The sequence below is a fragment of the Ranitomeya imitator genome, chromosome 2 (genome assembly GCF_032444005.1).
Source record: "Ranitomeya imitator isolate aRanImi1 chromosome 2, aRanImi1.pri, whole genome shotgun sequence".
NCBI classification, from domain to species: domain Eukaryota; kingdom Metazoa; phylum Chordata; class Amphibia; order Anura; family Dendrobatidae; genus Ranitomeya; species Ranitomeya imitator.
In genome coordinates, this window is record NC_091283.1 from 732,091,859 (window position 1) to 732,117,238 (window position 25,380).

General features: G+C 43.1%; 1 protein-coding gene across 1 annotated transcript in view; it reads left to right on the forward strand.

The window, feature by feature from the left end:
* The window catches only part of SGPL1 (sphingosine-1-phosphate lyase 1), a 62,636-nt gene that overhangs the window by 17,446 nt on the left and 19,810 nt on the right, over nucleotides 1–25,380 (forward strand). Inside the window, exons 4-7 of the mRNA XM_069753207.1 lie at nucleotides 348–495; nucleotides 4,433–4,512; nucleotides 12,067–12,195; nucleotides 22,816–22,904. Coding sequence (XP_069609308.1) covers nucleotides 348–495; nucleotides 4,433–4,512; nucleotides 12,067–12,195; nucleotides 22,816–22,904 — 446 coding nt within the window. The remainder of the gene's footprint in view (nucleotides 1–347; nucleotides 496–4,432; nucleotides 4,513–12,066; nucleotides 12,196–22,815; nucleotides 22,905–25,380) is intronic.

Below are 25,380 nucleotides of genomic sequence, written 5' to 3' on the forward strand. Positions count from 1 at the left end.
ACAGACTACAAGGAAACCCTGTGTAGTCTGAATATACCGTCATTCCAAAAAAAGGAATGTTTGAGCAGACTGAGCAGCTTGGTTGAAGTTCTTCGTTGTCCTGGGGCACAAACCTCTGAATAAGCGCTGTAGACAAAAAAAATAATTGAAAATGAGTTGCATTTTAGTGTGTACCATTACTAGGTCACAATATTACCCAGGTGTACACATGACCTGCATAGACTGAAGTTTACCTGGTAAATCCTAGCTTGTACTGTAGTTTAGATCCACACTTCTCCATTTATAAGCAGGACGACTATGGGTTTGTTACAGGTCAGCAGTCTAATATCTACACTTCATTTCCACAGATCCAGAAGGAACTGGATAAGGCCTTGGATGAAATGGCTCATCGGCTGTTAAATGTGAAAGATGGAATGAACTTTGTGAAAACTCTCCCACGCAATGGACTAAAGCAGGAAAAAGTTATGGAGAAATTAAAAGAATACTCCTCTCTAGGTATAACTTCCAGGACACTAGTTACAGAATATCTGTTCTTATATTCGTGAGACCAAGGACGATGCGGAACAAGGAATTAGGGAATCTGTCTGCAGGTTTTTGTAATCTCAGAGCAGCACGATGCAGGGGCAGAGACCCTGATTGCTCCAATGTGTCACTTGCTGAACTGCTTGGTGCAGCTTTAATCGAGTCCCTATTTTGTCTGTCTTGGATGTAGCAGTGGTCAGAATGCTGAGCTGTTTAACCCCACTCACACAAATTAGGCTAGGGTCACATTGCGTTAGCGCAACCCGCTAGCGCTAAACGGGTTGCGCTAACGCAATGTTTTTAATGGGGCCGCGTCCTGGGGTCGCGGTAACGTCCCCGCTCTCGCAGATCCCCGATCTGCGAGAGCGGGGAACGGACCGCGGGCGCGCCTCGGACGCTGCAAACAGCGTCCGCGGCGCGCCAGGAAACACCGGCGCGTCGCTAGCGCGTGCCGAACATGGCACGCGCTAGTGCTGCGCGTTCTCATTGCCTGACCGGCCTGCACGTGAGGCCTACTCCCCTAGTGATAATCTCCTGCTGATAACACTGATTTTATTGAATCTACAGCACACAGCCTAATTAGTGACGCACACCGGTAATCATCTCTTTGCCCCTGTATTATGCTGCTCGCAGATCAAATGACAGATCCTCTTTAATGTGTTTTTTTGCTGCTTTTTTATGCAAACTTTAAGCTGTGTTTCACAGCACCAGCAAAGTCTGAGATTTCAGAAATCTCATTACATACATTTTTTTTTCTTGCTCGATTTGGAAAACTGCTGCGTTTTTGCAAACTGCATCATGTCACTTCTTTCAGCATTTTTACACCATATTTGCACATTATCTCACCCATAGGAAACAAAGGGGTAAGTGCAAAAATGCAGCAAAAAAAAAAAAAAAAAAACAGGTATCCGTTTTGTGTGCAAAAAACTAAGGAAGTTATATCATGCTTTTTTGGGGTCAATAAACTTTACCAAAATGCACGAGACAACAAACCCAGCAAAACCTGCCTTTTTGTAATCTGCTTCTTTACTGCCAAGAACGCAAGTTTTGCCTGTGGGGGGAAAAAAGTCATGGTGTGAACATAGCCTAAGGCTTCTTTCACACTTTAACGGGGTCTACCAAGCTGGGGTACCTCTTTCAGTACCACCCTGTGTTTCAGGAGGTCTACTCTGCTTTGGCTGGAGTCTGAATGAAGGACGCTGGCTGGAATTGCTTGGTTACATGGGCGCATATAAAAGATCACTGCTTCTCCACGTATTTCCAGTTTGACAACACTTAACTCACAGGACACAGAATATATCACACAGATACAGAGGGCAGGCCAATAGAAAAGCGGCAGGCCAGACATACATTACAATAGCTGCAGGTGGCCAGAGCCTGCCGATATTTACTGTGGGAATTACAAAGGTGGGGGGCGGACAAAAGGGGAATATCGTGTCCCCTCTGCCCAGGGGCGCAGCCTGTGGGCTGATGCAATAGGGACATGCATCACACATGGAACATATTATACATACATATAACTGCACAACATATTCTGGGTGCTGAGTGGTTCCGTAACACACGCTTAGCGACGGCCCTGTACTGACGGACGTTGTGAAAATTCGGCACAACGTGGGCAGCGGATGCAGTTTTTCAACGCATCCGCTGCCCATTCTAAAGTCCCGAAGAGGAGGGGGCGGAGTTCTGGCTGCGCATGCACGGTAGGAAACGGCGGCCCCGACGTACGAAAAAACGTTCCCTTGAATGTTTTTTCGTGACGACGGTCCGCCAAAACACGACACATCCAATGCACAACAGACGTGAAGTATGGCCATACGTCGCGATCTGTCGGCAATATAAGTCTATGGGGAAAAAAACGCATCCTGCGGGCACATTTGCAGGATCGTTTTTTTTCCCAAAACGAAGCATTGCGACAGAGGCCAAACGACGGAAGTGTGAAAGAGGCCTAAGAGTTAGGAAGTTTTACAGCTTGCTCAGGCTCAGTGTTTTTGATGCTATTTTTTTTTTTTTTTTCAAAAGTGAAATAATTGTAGTCTTTTCACAGTATCTGCAAAATGTTTCATTATCTTAGAAATCTCATTCAATCTCCCCCCTACCCCCCATACAGTTTTTCAAAAATACAGTATGTCATTTTTTTTGCATTATTCCTGCAGTTTATTTTCCTCATTTTGAGATAAAAAAAAATAAACAAATATACTGGTAAGCAACCAAGAACACATCAAAAACTCATAATGTCAACTGCAGGTTCCTGGCTGTAATCTACGTATTCATGCAGGGGGAAAAAGCGTCAAAACTATTTGTCAAACCTGTGTGAAAATGGCCTTATCTGCTTTCTATCCGCACTTGGACCAGTGTTATGTAATAGAGCTGTTTAAATGGCCTTATTCTTGTTTTTGTTTGTTCTTTTTTCCATGGATTGAATATCGGAATGAAATAAAGAAAAATGGCATGCACTATTCTTTTTTTCAAGTCTATGGCTGCACAAAAATTGTATCCCATATGGGTCATACATTTAGCATTTGATCTCTATGAATACATTGCAGTTATCAACATGCTTAAAGGGGTGTTCCCATCTCAGACCATATCCCAACATGTAGTAGATGCAGTAATATACCCTTTATTAGACATGTAGTACAGTTTTTCTGATTTGCAATGTCTTTCCTCATGTGTAGGCATTGCAGGACCTTAGGTATCCAAGGTTACGACCACTAGCTGTCAAGTATATCAGTGGACGTAACCATGGATACCTAAGGTCCTGCAATGCCTGCAGATGAGGGAAGAGACACAGCAAATCATAACAACTATACTACATTTCTGATAGGAGGTATTTGCTAATGTTATTATTACACCAAATACATATTGAGATGGGAATACCCTTTAAAGAACTGTTTTGTCCTGTAAATTTTAGTTACTGCTGATTATATAAAAATTAATGGCATAAAGTTTTCATAGAAAAAATTTGTGATGAGAATTAATCCATTTTTTTTCTTTTTTTTTTCTGGATGAAAATCTGAACATTATTTATAGCCTGGGGGGTCTCGCCTCACAACCGTATTCTCTCCTTCGGAGATTAATGGTCTGATTATGCTAATCGGGGTATGATCAGAGTTGAATCTGTTTTTCTCAGATGTGAAGTTTCTCCACCTCCTCCATTCTGTCAGTCTGTGAAAATCGGATGGCAGAGTGCGGTCTGACGTTTTCCACAGACCCATAGACTTGCATTGTCGATTTGGTCTGACCCTCAGATGAAAATTGGACATGTGCACAGTCAAAGCAACGGATGGCGCTCGTCCGATTTACCACTGTTGTGTGCACGAGCCCATACACTTGTGTGAACTTGGCCTTAAAGGAAAATGAAATAAGTGTTGGAAATATGAGAGCCATGGTTTTTTTTTTTTTTTTCTTAGCGATGAATCGATTACTTTATTGGGTGCTGTAGTTTTGATTAAAAACAGGTTTTTTTTTTCTACAGTAGATAATAATCTTAATAATCATAATAATCTTTATTTTTTATATAGCGCTAACATCTTCTACAGTGCTTTACAGTTTGCACATATGATCATCGCTGCCCCCGATGGGGCTCACAATCTAAATATCTAGCCATTCTCTGAATGCTCAGCTTTGTATAACCCCTATCACACCACTGACAGCTTTCTGCCTATGCACAGTGTACATAGAAAGCACTGACACTGCTCGTATCTGAATCTCTGCACCTACACGATTCTGTTCTCAGATTATGTAACAAAACCCTGGTGACCATTTCCCTTTAATGCCTCCCTAATGAGGTCTGTGGCAGTTGTATTAGGCATATGCAGTTTTTAGACACACTTTTTTTTTTTTCAGTATGAGGGTTTGATTTCAAACTCAAGTAAAAAAAAATAAAAAAAAAATGCATTCTTATCTGTTTCAGGTGAGGTCTCGTGGGAACAAGGCAAAGTGTCTGGGACGGTCTATAGTGGAGATGAACGGCTTACCCAGCTTCTTGTAAAGGTACATATGAGCAGATTAGTAATGTGTGGTGTGTTTTTTTCTTTCCTTTTTTCTTAAGGCTCATTGACTCTTCTGTTTGTATCGGCCCATAAATGAGCAGGATCAGGAATAGAAGAACGCTGCGTTCTGCATTATAAGCGCAGTGGATGCGATTTGTAGAACTCCCATGCCCTCTGTGCTTCTCTTTAACTCTGGGTATGCTCCCCCATGGTGCGGGTGTACTAGCCGCAGCATGGTCGAATTTTTGACCAATTTAATGTCCTTACATGTGGTAAATCCGCATGTACTGACAAACAAGTGCAGCAATTAGAATGCAGCGAAAATACACTGCGTCCAATACGTTGCTATTCCTGACTGGGGGGGATGTAGCCTTACTTCTGTTAGTTGGTTGCAAGTCGCACTGGACTTTGCTATCATTGACCACGTCTTGTATGACTCCAGCCTTGGCGTTCTTGTTTGACATCAGTATTCTGGCAGACACATTATTTTGGTTACATCTCGTTTAGGACTAGATCGCATTTAGCACACGACCTGTAGCACTAGCCTCAGTCCAGAAACCCATCTGAATGACTCCACTGTGTTGTAGTGGGTGGGTTCATGAAGTTTTAATCAAAATCTATATTAAAAGTACCGTATATACTCGAGTATAAGCCGACCCGAGTATAAGCCGACCCCCCCCCCTAATTTTGCCACAAAAAACTGGGAAAACTTATTGACTCGAGTATAAGCCTAGGGTGGAAATGCAGCATTTACCGGTGAATTTCAAAAATAAAAATAGATCATTATTTCCCCATAGCTGTGCCATATAGTGCTCTGCACCGTTCATTTTGTCCCATAGCTGTGCCCCATACTGTGCTCGGCACCGTTCATTATTGCCCCATATCTGTGCCCCATATACAATGCTCTGCACCGTTCATTATTGTCCCATAGCTGTGCCCCATACTGTGCTCGGCACCGTTCATTTTGTCCCATAGCTGTGCCCCATACAGTGCTCTGCACCGTTCATTGTGCCCCATATCTGTGCCCCATATAGTGCTCTGCACCGTTCATTGTGCCCCATACTGTGCTCTGCACCGTTCATTTTGTCCCATAGCTGTGCCCCATACAGTGCTCTGCACCGTTCATTGTGCCCCATATCTGTGCCCCATATAGTGCTGTGCACCGTTCATTGTGCCCCATATACAGTGCTCTGCACCGTTCATTGTGCCCCATACAGTGCTCTGCACGGTTCATTGTGCCCCATAGCTGTGCCCCATACAGTGCTCTGCACCGTTCATTGTGCCCCATATCTGTGCCCCATATAGTGCTCTGCACCGTTCATTGTGCCCAATAGCTGTGCCCCATATACAGTGCTCTGCACCGTTCATTGTGCCACATAGCTGTGCCCCATATAGTGCTCTGCACCGTTCATATATCCCCATAGATGCTCCACATAAATCTGTGCCGCTGCTGCTGCAATTAAAAAAAAAAAAAAACACATACTCACCTTTCTTGCTTGCAGCTCCTGGCGTCTCGTTCCGGCGCCTCCATCTTCCCGGCGTCTCTGCTCTGACTGATCAGGCAGAGGGCGCCGCGCACACTATATGCGTCATCGCGCCCTCTGACCTGAACAGTCAGAACGCAGACGCCGGGAAGATGGAGCGGCGCCCGGCGGCTGGAACGCGGACAGGTGAATATGACATACTTACCTGGTCCCGACGTCCGGCTCCCTCTGCCTGTCATAGCTGTCTTCGGTGCCGCAGCCTCTTTCTCTATCAGCGGTCACCGGCACCGCTGATTAGAGAAATGAATATGCGGCTCCACCCCTATGGGAGGTGGAGCCGCCTATTCATTTTTCTAATGAGCGGTCCCACGTGACCGCTGAAGAGGGGAAGAACTGCAGCACCGAAGACCGTGGGACGGCAGGGACAGCGCCAGGATCGCTGGGACTAGGCAAGTATGCCTCAGCGCCCTCCCCCTCACCCGCCGACCCTGCCACCCACCTTGACTCGAGTATAAGCCGAGAGGGGCACTTTCAGCCCAAAAATTTGGGCTGAAAATCTCGGCTTATACTCGAGTATATACGGTACTCATTTATTAGATTAGTAAAAAATAGCAGAAATGTAGCACAAAATGATAAAAAATACTATAGGTTTGAAAATTGTGTTTGCCCTTGCCTTTCTTTACTGCTGTGATCGCCAGTAACATCAACGTGTGGCAGCCTCATAGAAAAAGTCCTCCGTTCATTTAATTGTACAATGTAATACATAGCTATTACTGATGAGCGAGTGTGCTCGTTGCTTTTCCAGAGCACGCTCGGGTGACCTCCGAGTATTTGACCGCTCAGAGATTTAGTAATAATCTCGGCAGCTGAATGATTAAGGCTTCTTTCACATTTCCGTCGGTACGGGGCCGTTGCTAAGCGTCAGCGAGACATACCGACGGACTTTGTGAAAATTCGGCACAACGTGGGCAGCGGATGCAGTTTATCAACGCATCCGCTGCCCATTGTAAAGTCTCGGGGAGGAGGAGGCAGAGCTCCGGCTGCACATGCGCGGTAGGAAATGCAGGATACGACGGTCCGCCAAAACACGACGCATCCAGCGCACGACGGACGCGACGTATGGCCATATGCCGCGATCCGTCGGCAATACAAGTCTATGGGCAAAAACGCATCCTGCGGGCAACTTTGCAGGATGTGTTTTTTTCACAGAACGACGCATTGTGACTGAGGCCAAACGACGCAAGTGTGAAAGAGGCCTTACAGCTACTAGCCTGCTTGATTACATGTGGGGATTCCCTAGCAACCAGGCAACCCTCACATGTACTCAGCCTGGCTAATAGCTGTAAATCATTCAGCTGCCGTGATGAAAACTAAATCTCCGAACACTAACAAATACACTTGAGCGTGCTCGAGAAATCTCAAGTACCATATTTTTCTGACCATAAGACGCACTTTTATTTCCAAATTTGGGAGGAAAGTGTGGTTGCGTCTTATGGTTGGAATGTAGCATGTGGGGAGGGGGCATCGGCGGAGTGGGATCGCACTGTGATCCCACATGCAGGAGGCAGAAAAATGTCCCACGCTGCCCGGAATCCAGCGCTGCCCAGAATCCAGTGCTGGGGAAACCAAATGGTCCTGATGATTAAAGTGCAGTAAATATTCATTAGCTGCTTCCCCGCCCACCGTGAGCAGGGAGCAGCAAATGAATAGTCCTTCACTGAAACACACATGGTTTTACCCAGCACTGGATTCCTGCAGCAGCTGGGGAGATCTGTGTGGAGGAGGAGGCAGCTGCAGGGGCCAGAGGGAACAAGATCACTGCATACCTGCCTGGGCTGGATGCTGAGGCATAAGGACCTGTGTGATGTCATGAAGTGGGCAGTCTGGAGCGTCACATGGCAGCACAGAGCCCTCCCTCTTCTGATGCCATCACAGGTCCTTCAGACTCCCCACTAGAGGGAGCACTCTGTGCAGTCATGGGATGCTCCATGTGGCTGGCACAATTAAAAGGTTAGTCTTTACAACACACAATAAAGCACTCTGCCACTCCTGTGTTGAACTATAACTCCCAGCATGTCCTGCAGATCCTATGGCATGCTGGGAGTTATAGTTCTCCCAATGGGATCTAAAAGCAGCACTCCAGTGTTATTTTTCAGTTCTGGAGTGGTGCTTTAAATATAAGCCCTGTGCCCCTATTCTTATACTCACCCTCCAGTGTCTTAATACAGTACTTTACAGCCACCAGTACTGGTCTCGCAGCACCATCTTTTACCCGCAGCTTCCAACATAACACTAGCTATTGAACCCGTTCTACGCCCGGGTGGCGAGCATTTGTATTGGTATATTGTCTCCATCCTGTCATGTGCTGCTCCCATCATGCGCCTCCATTCTGACATGTGCTGCTCCCATCCTGCACCCCCATTCTGACATGTGCTGCACACATCCTGCGCCTCCATTCTGTCATTTGCTGCCCCCATCCTGCGCCCCTATCCTGTCATGTGCTGCACCCATCCTGCGCCCCTGTTCTGTCATGTGCTGCTCCCATCCATATGCCCCATACGCTGCTCCATAAAGGTTTATGGCCCCCATAAGAAGCTCCATATTATATGCCCCGTACACTGCTCCATGAAGGTTTATGGCCCCCATAAGATGCTCCATAGTATATGCCCCCATACACTGCTCCATTATGGGTGATGGCCCCATAAGATGCTCCATACTATATGCCCCCGTACACTGCTCCATTATAGTTGATGGCCCCCATAAGATGCTCCATACTATATGCCCCCGTACACTGCTCCATTATGGTTGATGGCCCCCATAAGATGCTCCATTGTCTATGCCCCCGTACACTGCTCCATTATGGTTGATGGCCCCATAAGATGCTCCATAGTATATGCCCCATATGCTGCTGAGATATATAAAAAAATACCATTCTCGCCTATCGTTGCTGGGCGCCGAGTGCTGGGGGGCCTGAGCAGGCGGGGACACCGGCGCGCTGTGGGGGTCAGGTGCCGGTATCGCCGCTAGCTCAGGCCCCCCAGCACTTGCTATATTCACCGGTCTGTCCCGTTCCAGCGCCGCTCCGTGTTCCGGCTCCTCTGGCTATGACTGTTCAGTCAGAGGGCGGCGCGCATTAAGCGCGTCATCGCGCCCTCTGAACGTCACAGGCAGAGGACCCGGAAGATGGAGCGGCGCGCAGCGCTGGAACGGGACAGACAGGTGAATATACTTACCCCCCTGGCGCGTCCCTGCTATCCGTTGGAGATCGCGGTGTGCGTTCAGTGCTTACGCATACCGCGATCTCCTGGGAGCGTCACTCTGTGCTGTCCAGACTGTGCTGGCGCTTGCGCAGTCTATAAAGGCTTCGGACAGAGTGACACTCCCAGCGTTATATTATAGATCTTATTATATATATTAACACCACATATAATAGTATGTTATTCAATTTTACCAATTTTTTTTTTTTTTGCTTCAAATATTTTTTTTCCCTATTTTCCACCTCTAAAACCTGGGTGCGTCGTGCGTCTTATAGTCCGAAAAATACGGTAACAAGTATATTCGCTCATCACCAATTGCTATGCAGTGGAAAGGTCAGAAACAAAATGAACATATACCCTGCTGTAGGTAAATAAGTGAAATCTCTGTTTTTGATTTAGACAAAAAAAAAAAAATGTGAAAAAGCCATTCTACCAGCATTGAGGTGTACCCAAATTTGGGACGGTCCTAAATGCTACTATTAAAACCTTACCATATGTTATAGCGACAACAGTGTGAATAAGGGCTGAACAGGACCTGGTCCTGGACATGATCACCCAGCAAAACGGGAAGTGCAGGTAAATACGTGGCTGCCCTTTCTTGGAGCTGGTCATTACGTTTATATAGCTTCCCATTTTGCTGTGTGCTCTGTTGGGGACCCGGTCCTGCTCAGCCCTTATTCTCATTGACGTCACTATGACACATGGTAAGGTTTTAATACTAGAGGTTATGACTGTCCCAAAATTCGTGTACACCTTGGCGCGGGTGGGATGGCCTTTAAGCTTTTCCTTTTTTTTTTTTTTGTTTTTTTTTTGTTTTTAATCAAGAACGGTGTATACTAAGCACCCAATGATATTTATATGCACTGTTGCTTTTACTTATTTACATAAATATGCAGTGACCTGAACTGGAGTTTTTCTATCTGCTCTAATATAGGGGCGCTCCTGAGCACTGTTGTTGTTTTTGTATGAACGGAGGATGACCTGTTAATAAAAGTCCCATTTAATATTCTACTAATGTATTATTGTTGTTAACGACTATTAACTAACTATGGATAGTTATAACATTATAATGATTATTGTCCATCCCATAGTCCCCGTGCCCATATATACCCATCATACATATCCTCCATCCCATAGTCGCGTGCTCATATACCCTTCATTCATATCCTCCATCTCAGTCCCGTGCCCATATACCCATCACACATATCCTCCATCCCACAGTCCAGTGCCAATATACCCATCACACAGCCTCCATCCCATATTCCCATCATACATATCTTCCATCCCATAGTCCCGTGCCCATATATATACCCATCACATCCTCCATCCCATAGTTCTGTGCCCATATAACAATTATGACCACACCGTCACCATTGCAACCTATTACATCGTCGCCATGGCAACCATTGACATCATCTTCGCCATGGCAACCTTTATGGCATCATCATCGCCATGTCAACCGTTATAACATATATATATATATATATATATATATATATATATATATATATATACATACATACATACATACATACATACATACATACATACATACATACATACATACATACATACATACACATATATATATATATATATTTATATATATATATATTTATATATATATATTATAATTATATATATATTATAATTATATATATATATATATTATATATATATATATATATATATATATATATATATATATATATATATATATATATATATATATATATATATATATATATATTATATATATATGTATGTGTATTTATATATATATATATATATTATGATGTTATAACGGTTGACATGGCGATGATGATGTTGTCATAAAGGTTATGTACTCATATATGTACTCAGCCTGGCTAATGGCTGTAAATCATTCAGCTGCCGTGATGAAAACTAAATCTCCAAACACTAAGAAATACTCGGAGGTCACCCGAGCGTGCTCGAGAAATTTCAAGTACCGTATTTTTCTGACCATAAGACGCACTTTTTTTCCTCCAAATATAGCACAGCCCACGCAGTGTGTGTGTATATATAGCACAGCCCACGCAGTGTGTGTGTGTATATATAGCACAGCCCACGCAGTGTGTGTGTGTGTATATATAGCACAGCCCACGCAGTATATAGCAATGTGGGCACCATATCCCTGTTAAAAGAAAAACAATTAAAATGAAAAATAGTTCTATACTCACCTTCCGTCGGCCCCCGGATCCAGCCGAGGCCTTTACTTATGCTTCTCGCGCTCCGGTTCCAAGAATGGATTGCGGCAATGAGTCGAGATCATGTAGCTGTCTCGCGAGACCGCTCTGTCATCATCTCGTGAGACCGCTACGTGATCTCGAGCCAGTACTGCAATGCATTCTTGGGACCGGAGCGCGAGGAGCGGGAAAGGCTGCGGCGGACTTCGGAAGGTGAGAATATAATGTTTGTTTTTTTGTTTTGTTTTTTAATTTTAACATTCTATTTTTTTACTGTTGATGCTGCATAGGCAGCATCAATAGTAAAAAGTGAAGTGGTGTTGAAATCCTGCCCCAATCTCGCTGATTGGTCGCGGCCGGCTGCGACCAGTGACTCGGGATTTCTGTTACAGAAGTTACAGACAGACAGACGGAACTACCCCTTAGACAATCAGATATTTTATCGATTTTGATAGATCTGAAAACCACCCAATGAAGAAAAGTGAAATGTGCGGTCATTCGGGGCGATTGTACGCCTCTTTCTGTAATGCATGAATGTGATGTATATTGGTGTCCTGCATCTTTTCTGCAGGGTTTTGTTCTCACGCAGTGAATCGTTTCCTTGTAGGTGTATGGAGAATTTGCCTGGAGCAATCCTCTACATCCAGATGTTTTCCCTGGTGTACGTAAGATGGAAGCAGAAATAGTCAGAATGGCCTGTAATCTTTTCAATGGTGGCCCTGAGACCTGTGGAGCGGTAAGTAAAGTAGTTTGTATTTTCTCTTGAATATCGACTTCTGTTCATTTTCTAGAAGAGGAACTCTAGTGCAAGATTCCAATTAACCCTCAGAAGAGCAGTTTGTGATCAAATACTTCACTGCCAATGTTTTCCCCTTATTGTAAATTAACCCCTTAGCGACCGCCGATACGCCTTTTAACGGCGGCCGCTAAGGGTACTTAAACCACAGCGCCGTTAATTAAGGGCGCTGTGGAAAAAGTAAATAGCGCCCCCCAGAGTCGGATTTTCTCCGGGGTCTCGGCTGCCGAGGGTAGCCGAGACCCCAGAGAACATGATTCGGGGGGGTTTTAACCCACCCCGCATTTGCGATCGCCGGTAATTAACCGTTTACCGGCGATCGCAAAAAAAAACAAAAAAAAACACGATCTCTTTTTAATTTCTCTGTCCTCCGATGTGATCGCACATCGGAGGACAGAGAAAAGGGGTCCCAGGTGGCCCCCCAATACTCACCTATCTCCCCCGATGCTCCTCGTGTCTCCCGGTGGGCGCCGCCATCTTCAAAATGGCGGGCGCAGTGCGCCCGCCGGCCGGCCCCGCGAGAATCTTTGGGGTCTCGGCTGCCGGGGGTAGCCGAGACCCCAAAGAGCATGATCGAGGTCGGTTTTACCAACCCCTGTTTTGCGATCGCCGGTAATTAACTGTTTACCGGCGACCGCAAAAAAAAAAAAAAAAAAGTAAAGTGTAATTCTCTGTCCTCTGATGTGATCGCACGTCTGAGGACAGAGAAATAGGGGGATTCGGGGACCCTGCCATACTCACCTGTGTCCCTGGATCCTCCTGCTGCTCCTCCTGGCCGCCGGCTTCTTCCTCCGGTAAGAAAATGGCGGGCGCATGCGCAGTGCGCCCGCCATCTGTCTCCATCTGCCGGCCGGCAGGAGAAGAGCAGTTGGGGCTAAAATTAGGGCTAGGGTTAGGGGTAGGGTTAGGGTTAGGGGTAGGGTTGGGGGTGGGGTTAGGGCTAGGGGTAGGGTTAGGGCTAGGGGTAGGGGTGGTGTTAGGGCTAGGATTAGGGTTAGGGCTAAATTTGGGGTTAGGGTTGGGGCTAAATTTAGAGTTAGGGTTGGCGCTAAATTTAGGGTTAGGCTTCTTTCACACTTACGTCGGTACGGGGCCGTCGCAATGCATCGGCCCGACATACCGACGCACGTTGTGAAAATTGTGCACAACGTGGGCAGCGGATGAAGTTTTTCAACGCATCCGCTGCCCAATCTATGTCCTGGGGAGGAGGGGGCGGAGTTACGGCCACGCATGCGCGGTCAGAAATGGCGGATGCGACGTACAAAAAACGTTACATTGAACGCTTTTTGTGCTGACGGTCCGCCAAAACACTGATCCAGTGCACGACGGACGCGACGTGTGGCCATCCGTCACGATCCGTCAGCAATACAAGTCTATGGGCAAAAAACGCATCCTGCGGGCACATTTGCAGGATCCGTTTCTTGTCCAAAACGACGGATTGCGACGGATGCCAAACAACGCAAGTGTGAAAGTAGCCTTAGGTTTGGGGCTAAAGTTAGGGCTAGGGTTGGGGCTAAAGTTAGGGTTAGAGTTGGGATTAGGGTTAGAGTTGGGATTAGGGTTAGAGTTGGGATTAGGGTTAGAGTTGGGATTAGGGTTAGAGTTGGGATTAGGGTTAGAGTTGGGATTAGGGTTAGAGTTGGGATTAGGGTTAGAGTTGGGATTAGGGTTAGAGTTGGGATTAGGGTTAGAGTTGGGATTAGGGTTAGAGTTGGGATTAGGGTTAGAGTTGGGATTAGGGTTAGAGTTGGGATTAGGGTTAGAGTTGGGATTAGGGTTAGAGTTGGGATTAGGGATAGAGTTGGGATTAGGGTTAGAGTTGGGATTAGGGTTAGAGTTGGGATTAGGGTTAGAGTTGGGATTAGGGTTAGAGTTGGGATTAGGGTTAGAGTTGGGATTAGGGTTAGAGTTGGGATTAGGGTTAGAGTTGGGATTAGGGTTAGAGTTGGGATTAGGGTTAGAGTTGGGATTAGGGTTAGAGTTGGGATTAGGGTTAGAGTTGGGATTAGGGTTAGAGTTGGGATTAGGGTTAGAGTTGGGATTAGGGTTAGAGTTGGGATTAGGGTTAGAGTTGGGATTAGGGTTAGAGTTGGGATTAGGGTTAGGGTTGGGATTAGGGTTAGGGTTGGGATTAGGGTTAGGGTTGGCATTAGGGTTAGGGTTGGGATTAGGGTTAGGGTTGGGATTAGGGTTAGGGTTGGGATTAGGGTTAGGGTTGGGATTAGGGTTAGGGTTGGGATTAGGGTTAGGGTTGGGATTAGGGTTAGGGTTGGGATTAGGGTTAGGGTTGGGATTAGGGTTAGGGTTGGGATTAGGGTTAGGGTTGGGATTAGGGTTAGGGTTGGGATTAGGGTTAGGGTTGGGATTAGGGTTAGGGTTGGGATTAGGGTTAGGGTTGGGATTAGGGTTAGGGTTGGGATTAGGGTTAGGGTTGGGATTAGGGTTGGGGTTGGGGTTAGGGTTGGGGTTAGGGTTAGGGTTGGGGTTAGGGTTAGGGTTGGGGTTAGGGTTAGGGTTGGGGTTAGGGTTAGGGTTGGGGTTAGGGTTAGGGTTGGGGTTAGGGGTTAGGGTTGGGGTTGGGGTTAGGGTTGGGGTTGGGATTAGGGTTGGGGTTGGGATTAGGGTTGGGGTTGGGATTAGGGTTGGGGTTGGGATTAGGGTTAGGGTTGGGATTAGGGTTAGGGTTGGGATTAGGGTTGGTATTAGGGTTAGGGTTGGCATTAGGGTTACGCTTGGGATTAGGGTTAGGTTTGGGATTAGGGTTAGGGTTGAGATTAGGATTAGGGGTGTGTTGGATTTAGGGTTTTGATTAGGGTTATGGTTAGGGTTGACATTAGGGTTGTTTTGGGGTAAGGGTTGTGGTTAGGGTTAGTGATTAGGATTATGGATCAGGTTGGGATTAGGTTTAGGGGTGTGTTGGGGTTAGGGTTGTAGCTAGAATTGGGGGATTTCCACTGTTTAGGTACATCAGGGGGTCTCCAAACACGACAGCCAATTTTGCGCTCAAAAGTCAAATGGTGCTCCCTCCCTTCTGAGCTCTGCCGTGCGCCCAAACAGTGGGTTACCCCCACATATGGAGCATCAGCATACTCGGGATAAATTGGACAACAACTTCTGGGGTCCAATTTCTCGTTACCCTTGTGAAAATAAAAACTTGGGGGCTACAAAATCCTTTTTGTGGAAAAATATATATATATATATGTTTTTTTATGACTCTGCATTATAAACTTCTGTGAAGCACTTGGGCATTCAAAGTTCTCACCACACATCTAGATAAGTTCCTTGGGGGGGTCTAGTTTCCAAAATGGGGTCACTTGTGGGGGGTTACTACAGTTTAGGTACATCAGGGGCTCTGCAATCGCAACATAATGCCCACAGACCATTCTATCAAAGTCTGCATTCCAAAAAGGCGCTCCTTCCCTTCCGAGCTCTGCCGTGCGCCCAATCAGTGGTTTACCCCCACATATGGCGCATCAGCGTACTCGGGATAAATTGGACAACAACTATTGCAGTCCAATTTCTCCTGTTACCCTTGTGAAAATAAAAACTTGGGGGCTACAATATCTTTTTTATGGGAAAAAAAATATTTTTTATTTTCACGACTCTGCATTATAAACTTCTGTGAAGCACTTGGGCATTTAAGGTTCTCACCACACATCTAGATAAGTTCCATGGGGGGTCTAGTTTCCAAAATGGGGTCACTTGTGGGGGATTTCCACTGTTTAGGCACATCAGGGGCTCTCCAAACGCGACATGGCGTCCGATCTCAATTCCAGCCAATTCTACATTGAAAAAGTAAAACGGCACTCTTTCTCTTCCAAGCTCTGCGGTGCGCCCAAACAGTGGTTTACCCCCACATATTGGGTATCGACGTACTCAGGAGAAATTGCACAACAACTTTAGTCGTCTAATTTCTCCTGTTACCCTTGTGAAAATAAAAATTTGTGGGCGAAAAGATCATTTTTGTGTAAACAAAAGCGATTTTTTATTTTTTTTTATTTTCACGGCTCTACGTTATAAACTTCTGTGAAGCACTTGGGGGTTCAAAGTGCTCACCACACATCTAGATAAGTTCCTTAAGGGGTCTAGTTTCCAAAATGGTGTCACTTGTGGGGAGTTTCCACTGTTTAGGCACATCAGGGGCTCTCCAAACGCGACATGGCGTCCGATCTCAATTCCAGCCAATTCTGCATTGAAAAAGTCAAACGGCGCTCCTTCAGTTCTAAGTTCTGCGGTGCGCCTAAAAAGTGGTTTACCCCCACATATGGGGTATTGGTGTATTCAGGAGAAATTGCATAACAAAATTTATGGTTACATTTCTGTTTTTACACATGTGAAAATAAAAAAAATGGTTCCGAATTAAGATGTTTGCAAAAAAAAGTTAAATGTTCATTTTTTCCTTCCACATTGTTTCAGTTCCTGTGAAGCACGTAAAGGGTTAATAAACTTCTTGAATGTGGTTTTGAGAACCTTGAGGGGTGTAGTTTTTAGAATGGTGTCACACTTCATTATTTTCTATCATATAGACCCCTCAAAATGACTTCAAATGTGATGTGGTCCCTAAAAAAAATGGTGTTGTAAAAATGAGAAATTGCTGGTCAACTTTTAACCCTTATAACTCCCTAACCAAAAAAATTTTGGTTCCAAAATTGTGCTGATGTAAAGTAGACATGTGGGAAATGTTATTTATTAACTATTTTGTGTGACATATCTCTCTGATTTAAGGGCATAAAAATACAAAGTTTGAAAATTGCAAAATTTTAAAAATTTTCGCCATATTTCCGTTTTTTTCATAAATAATCGCAAGTAATATCGAAGAAATGTTACCACTAACATGAAGTACAATATGTCACGAAAAAACAATCTCAGAATCAGCGGGATCCGTTGAAGCGTTCCAGAGTTATAACCTCATAAAGTGACAGTGGTCAGAATTGCAAAAATTGGCTCGGTCATTAAGTACCAAATTGGCTCTGTCACTAAGGGGTTAATGAAATTAAAATATTCAAATAATTGCTGTAACAAAATAATGTTTCATGAATGTGCCAAGTTTGTCCTCCCATACTCGTGGTAACACTTCTAGAACTCATGGCATTGCCGAATGGGCAGACCATGTACTGCCGATTACTGTGGCTCTGTGTCATTTACCTTTAGGTGCCACAATAATACTGCAAGCCGTGATTATTTCTCTAATAGGTTTCATATGAGCTCCTGTCAAATACGTCTTTATGAAACCTGGGTTCACACAACATGGGTCTATGACATTCAAGTGTGCTGAAACCCTTTTTGATATGAGAGATCCTCAAACCAGTCCAAAGCAAATGTGTGTACTACTTCTTTTATTGTAGGTTTGGAGGCAAAACTGAGCGCTAACAACCTGAGGTATTTTTTGTTTTTGCATTTTTCATTTTTTGCTCCCCTTCTTCTAAGAGCCATAAATATACATATACATACTAGCTGAAGAGCCCGGCGTTGCCTGGGCATAGTAAATATCTGTGGTTAGTTATAGCACGTCACTTCTCTTATTTTCCCATCACTCCTCTCATTTTCCCAATCACATCTTTTTAATTTTCCCCCTCACATCTCTCATTTTCTCCCTCACTCCTCATTCCCACCTAACACTTGTCATTTCGACCTCACATCTGTCATTTTCCGATCACTACACTATTTTCCCTCACTCCTCTCATTTTGCACTCACACCTTTTCATTTTCACCTCACACCTCTCATTTTCACCTCAGTATATACATGTTTGTCATATCCCTTATATATAGTATACACCTGTATGTCATCTCCTGTATATAGTATATACCTGTATGTCATCTCCCCTGTATATAGTATATACCTGCTGTGTCATCTCCCCTGTATATAGTATATACCTGTATGTCATCTCCTCCTATATATAGTAAATACCTGTATGTCATCTCCTCCTATATATAGTAAATACCTGTATGTCATCTCCTCCTATATATAGTATATACCTGTATGTCATCTCCTTCTATATATAGTATATACCTGTATGTCATCTCCTCCTGTATATAGTGTATACCTGTGTGTCATCTCCCCTGTATATAGTATATACCTGTATGTCATCTTCTATATATAGCATATACCTGTATGTCATCTCCTCCTGTATATAGTATATACCTGTATGTCATCTCCTCCTCTATATAGTATATACCTGTGTGCCATCTCTCCTGTATATAGTATATATCTGTGTGTCATCTCCCCTGTATATAGTATATACCTGTTTGATCTCCTGTATTAGACCTCGTTAACATGTTATTTGCTCAGTATTTTTACCTCAGAATTTGTAAGATAAATTGGCAGCCTGATAAATCCCCAGCCAACAGGAAGCCCTCCCCCTGGCAGTATATATTAGCTCACACATACACATATAGACAGGTCATGTGACTGACAGCTGCTGTATTTCCTATATGGTACATTTGTTGCTCTTGTAGTTTGTCTGCTTATTAATCAGATTTTTATTTTTGAAGGCTAATACCAGACTTGTGTGTGTTTTAGGGCGAGTTTCGTCTGTCAAGCTGTGTGTGTTGAGTTGTGTGTGGCGACATGCATGTAGCGACTTTTGTGAGATGAGTTTTGTGTGGCAACATGCGTGTAGCAACTTTTTGTGTGTCGAGTTGCATGTGACAGGTTAGTGTAGCAAATTGTGTGCAGCAAGTTTTGCGCATGGCGAGTTTTGCACGTGGTGAGTTTTATGTCTGGTGCCTTTTGAGTATGTGCAAGTTTTGTGTGAGGCAACTTTTGCATGTGTTGCAAATTTTGTGCATGTGGCAATTTTTCCGCGTGTGCAAGTTTTGCGTGTGGCGAGTTTTCCATGAGGTGAGTTTTGCACTTGTGGCGAGTTTTGCGTGAGCCTAGTTTTTGCATGTGGCGAGTTTTGCACGTGGTGAGTTTTGAGCGGCGACTTTTGTGTTTCGACTTTTATGTGGCGAGGTTGGTGTATGTGTGGTGAAATGTGTGCTGAGGGTGGTATGTGTTCAAGCACGTGGTAGTGTGTGGCGCATTTTGTGTGTGTGTTCATATCCCCATGTGTGGTGAGTATCTCATGTCGGGGCCCCACCTTAGCAACTGATCGGTATATACTCTTTGGCGCCATCGCTCTCATTCTTTAAGTCCCCCTTGTTCACATCTGGCAGCTGTCAATTTGCCTCCAACACTTTTCCTTTCACTTTTCCCCATTATGTAGATAGGGGAAAAATAGTTTGGTGAATTGGAAAGCGCGGGGTTAAAATTTCACCTCACAACGTAGCCTATGACGCTCTCAGGGTCCAGACGTGTGACTGTGCAAAATTTTGTTTCTGTAGCTGCGACGCCTCCAACACTTTTCCTTTCACTTTTTTCCCCATTATGTAGATAGGGGCAAAATTGTTGGTGAATTGGAAAGCGCGGGGTTAAAATTTCACCTCACAACGTAGCCTATGACGCTCTCAGGGTCCAGACATGTGACTGTGCAAAATTTTGTTGCTGTAGCTGCGACGCTTCCAACACTTTTCCTTTCACTTTTTTCCCCATTATGTAGATAGGGGCAAAATTGTTTGGTGAATTGGAAAGCGCGGGGTTAAAATTTCACCTCACAACGTAGCCTATGACGCTCTCGGGGTCCAGACGTGTGACTGTGCAAAATTTTGTGGCTGTAGCTGCGACGGTGCAGATGCCAATCCCGGACATACACACATACACACACACACACACACACACACACACACATACACACATTCAGCTTTATATAGTAGATCTATATGTATATATGTACATGTATATATCTATATGTCTATATGTATATGTCTATATGTATATGTCTATATGTATATGTCTATATGTATATGTCTATATGTATATGTCTATATGTATATATCTATATGTATATATCTATATGTATATATCTATATGTATATATCTATATGTATATATCTATATGTATATATCTATATGTATATATCTATATGTATATATCTATATGTATATATCTATATGTATATATCTATATGTATATATCTATATGTATGTATCTATATGTATGTATATGTATGTATGTATGTATGTATATATATGTATATGTATGTATGTATGTATATATATGTATATGTATATATCTATGTATATATCTATGTATATGTATATGTCTATATGTCTATATCTATATATCTATATATCTATGTCTATATCTATATATCTATGTCTATATGTATATATCTATGTCTATATCTATATATCTATGTCTATATCTATATATCTATGTCTATATCTATATATCTATATGTCTATATGTAGATATCTATGTCTATATGTAGATATCTATATGTCTATGTAGATATCTATATGTCTATGTAGATATCTATATGTCTATGTAGATATCTATATGTCTATGTAGATATCTATATGTCTATGTAGATATCTATATGTCTATGTAGATATCTATATGTCTATGTAGATATCTATATGTCTATATGTAGATATCTATATGTCTATATGTAGATATCTATATGTCTATATGTAGATATCTATATGTCTATATGTAGATATCTATATGTCTATATGTAGATATCTATATGTCTATATGTAGATATCTATATGTCTATATGTAGATATCTATATGTCTATATGTAGATATCTATATGTCTATATGTAGATATCTATATGTCTATACGTAGATATCTATATGTCTATATGTAGATGTCTATATGTCTATATGTCTATATGTAGATGTCTATATGATTCAAGATTCGTCTATATGTAGATGTCTATATGTCTATATGTAGATGTCTATATGTCTATATGTATATATCTATATGTCTATATGTATATATCTATATGTCTATATATATAATGTGTATTTATTTATTTATTTTGGTCAAAATGGCTTGTTTTTTAGCAGGACGAGTTGTACTTTTGAACAACACCGTTTTAACATATAGTGTACTGGAAAACTGGAAAAAAAATTCCAAGTGCGATGAAATTGCAAAAAAAGTGCAATCCCACAGTGTTTTTTTTTTTTTTTATGTGACTATGTAAAGGTGTGTTGTATATTTTTTTTTTTTTTTTTTTTTTTTTTTTTACACTTGAACACAGTCGCCGGATTTTTGGACTACTGCCCCATCATAGGCTCATGCTGTCACTGATACATGTGACAGCAAACATAGCCGGATGTGAGCAGTAGTCCCATCAGACGATGCCTGGCTACACATACAGACAGACACCCGCACACACAGACGCATGCAGACACAGACACTCGCCGACAGACCCGCACATATTCTCCGCTCACACACTCTTCCTCCTTCCTTTCTGCAGTGTTTTTGGCACGCAAATCCGCAGCTAGTCTGCAGACCTTTTTACACCTGCGGTTTAGCTGCGAATTTGACTGACTCACTATAAGTCAATGGGTGCATTGACATGCTGCAGATCCGCAAAGAGAATTGACATGCTGCGCAAAATAAGATGAGAATCAGTGTTGAATTTTCTGCAGCATGTGCACACCAATTCTGGATTCCAATTCATGAACATTGCCTGAGCACTCTTTGTGGATTTGGTGTAAATCCGCCCCGAAAAAAACGCTGCGGATCCGCAACGTGTGCACATAGCCTAAATGTTTTTATTCTAACTAAGGAAAAAGAAATCAGAGTGAGAAGAGGTTGTCTTTGTAGTCACAACCACATTAATAAAGATTGTAAAACATTGCCTGAATTAAATAAAAAATATACATATAACAGAAAAACATGATTTAAACAATAGGTAATTTTCTGATGACGGCTTCCCTCGAATGTGTTTGTTTTTCTGGGACTCTATTAAACCCTAAACCATGGGACTATGAAGCTTGGTAGCAGGCCAGACCACCTCTGCATATCAATCTTCACCCTGACACTCCAGAATCAATAAAAAAATTCCAGCTGCATCTGGTGTTTTGGGTCTTATGTCTGAAGACAATCAGAAAGGGCTAAAGAGAAGAATTTAGGAGGAAAAACAAGAGAGAAATCAAGGTGAAGAAACTCCGTTGCCCTGGCAATGAAGAATAGTTTTCTGGTGTTGAGCCTGTTTGCTTGTCTGCAAAGGTCATGGCTGTCTTCTTGTTTTGGGCAGCAGACACAGCTGTGCTTTGTGACGTGACACACTGTATGCCGGCCACTGTGCATTGAGCAACACACTCTTTCATTAGGAAATCCATTTCTGGCTATTGCGAAAACATTTGCTGTGTTTACACATTTTCACATGAGACTTTCAGGTGATGGGTCCTGCTTTTCTCTGGGGCCATTAGAACTTATTTATTTATTTATTTATTTTTTTTAAGCATGTTATGTCTTGTTTTGTAAGGAATGTCTGCTACCACCGCTCCCAACAGGACTGTCAACCCTACAACTACATAGTGAGGAAATCCTGAGATACAACCTCATGACTAGCCATGAAAATCAGTGGATGAAACTGATTATTGCGGTTTTTATTCCCAGCCTCTCCCCTTCACAACATCATTAGATGCTGAAATCACAATGCCCTCGCCTCGATGGAGCAACAGTAACTTATAGATGTTGTCTATTCTATTTGTACAGGTGACATCCGGAGGAACGGAAAGTATCCTGATGGCCTGCAAAGCCTACAGAGATCTAGCATATGAAAAGGGAATCAAGTACCCAGAGATGTAAGTAACGGTCTTCTCCGAGAAATCCCAGCGCAATACAGACTTCAAGCAATTCTTTTAGTTTTTACCATCTGTTTTTCAGTGTACCTTTTCCGCTTGCATACAAATTCAACTTAAAGGGAACCTGTCACCTTATTTTGGCGGGACAGATTTGTGGTCATATGGGCGGGGTTTTCGGGTGTTTGATTCACCCTTTCCTTACCCGCTGGCTGCATGCTGGCCGCAATATTGGGTTGAAGTTCATGCTGTGTCCTCCGAAGTACACGCCTGCGCAAGGCAATCTTGCCTTGCGCACACGCAGTATGCTTTGCCCAACTGCGGGCAAAGTCGAAAAGCCTTAGTACGCATGCGCTGGCCAACTATGTCCCAGAAGTATTTCGCTGTGTTCCGGGACATAGTGCGCCGGCGCATGCGCACTAATGCTTTTCGGCTTTGCCCGCAGTTGGGCAAAGCATACTGCGTGTGCGCAAGGCAAGATTGCCTTGCGCAGGCATGTACTTCGGAGGACACAGCATGAACTTCAACCCAATATTGCAGCCAGCATGCAGCCAGCGGGTAAGGAAAGGGTGAATCGAACACCCGAAAACCCCGCCCATATGACCGTAAACCTGTCCCGCCAAAATCAAGTGACAGGTTCCCTTTAAAAACAACCCTATGGAACCGGTTTAGATTGTAATCTTGGCATTGACCATGTTAAAATGCCAGGTGTTTGACATGTAAAAAAATCATTCCTAGAAAAATCATTTCAGAACTCTTCACCTTTTTATGGTCACCGCGTAATCTGTACAAGTCCATTAAGAAACAAACTGAAATCATTTCAAGTGGAAAAAGAAAACAAAAAACTTGAGTAATGTGATTACATAATCATGCACACCCTTACACTAATATTTTATTGAACTACTCTTAGAATATATGGCAGCATTCAGTCTTTTTGGGCACATCTAGATTTGTTAATCTTTTCTCACTCTTCCTTGCAGTAGCTCACCAATTTTCTCAGATTGTGATGTTACCTCCTGTATACAGCGCCCTCTTCAGGTCAACCACAGACTTTCAATTAAATTCAGATATGCGCTCTGGCTTGGCCATTGCAAAACTTTGATATTCTCCTGACAGCCACTTTAGTTAATTTGGAGGCATGCTTAGAGTCAATGCACGGAAAAGTGAAAATCCTCTTCATTTTCGTCTTTTTAGCAGCAGCTTAAGGTTTTGTTCCCTCCACTCTGACTGAGACCCCAGTTCCAGCTGCCAAAAAACTGTCCTAAGGCATAATGCTGCCTCCACCATGCTTTACTGTGGCTATAGTGTTTTTTTGGTGGGGCGCAGTATTGGTTTTACTCCAAACATACCTTTTTTTGAATTGTTGCCAAAAGTTTCAACCTTGGTCTCATGAGACTATAACACCTTTTCCCACATGCTTTTGGCAGATTAGATGTAGGTTGCGGCAAAACCTAGCCAAAGAAAAGGCTTCCGTCTTGCCACCCATACCCCCGAGCCCAGACTTATAAAGAATACAGAAGATTCTTGTCACATGCAGGGCACAGAAATTTCTGCAGTTCCTCTAATTTCCTTTGTCTTCTCATCAATTTCTAAGCATTGCCCAGTTCTAGGTAAACACATTGTTGTGCCAAATTTAAGACCCTTCATGACTGTCTGCAATGTTCCATGGTATATATATATATATATAATGCCCTGGAATTTTTTTGGTACCTTTTCTTGACTGATGAATTTCAAAGAGATCCCTTTGCTGTGTTGCAAGATTTATAAAATCATGACTTTTGCTGTAAAATGCTGCTGAAAATAATGCTAGAACAGCTAAACTTTTTATATAGGGTAAATCATAATCACTATATATGATGTCAACCGTGTACTATTATTTAACTTGAGTTTAAGGCTAAGTTCACATTGCGTTTTTGCTGATGCATTTTTTATGCTAATTTTCAGCTGTTTTTTTTACTTGAATGGGTGGTGAAAAACGCACCAAAAACGCAAGTATCACGTTTTGCAGCATTTTTTTTCTGCCAAAACTTCGTTCTTTGGAACAGGACTTTATTTTTCCAATGCTAAACTTTATCAGCATGCACAAGAGACAAATCTTGCATGCTGAAAAATGCAAGGAAACAAATAAATGCATAGTGTGAACCTACCCTAAATGTGATTGTCTAATTCTGAACACAACCACGTTTCCATTTTATACCAGGGTGTTCTCACATATGGAACCATATTACTTTAGTTTTTATTTTTTGTATCCCCTACCCCCTTTCCCCACCCCCCCGCCCAAACATAATTTCAGCTTGTTTCTCAGTAGATTTTTACAGATTATGGGTGACCGTTAAAGAATGTGTGTACATACAGTGGAAACTGGAAGTTTAACTACACTATATAAAAAGACACATATGCATGTTTTTCTCAATATGACTCGAAATCAGAATAAACGTTTCCCGTTTTAGGTCAATTAGGATTATCATTATTTGCTAAA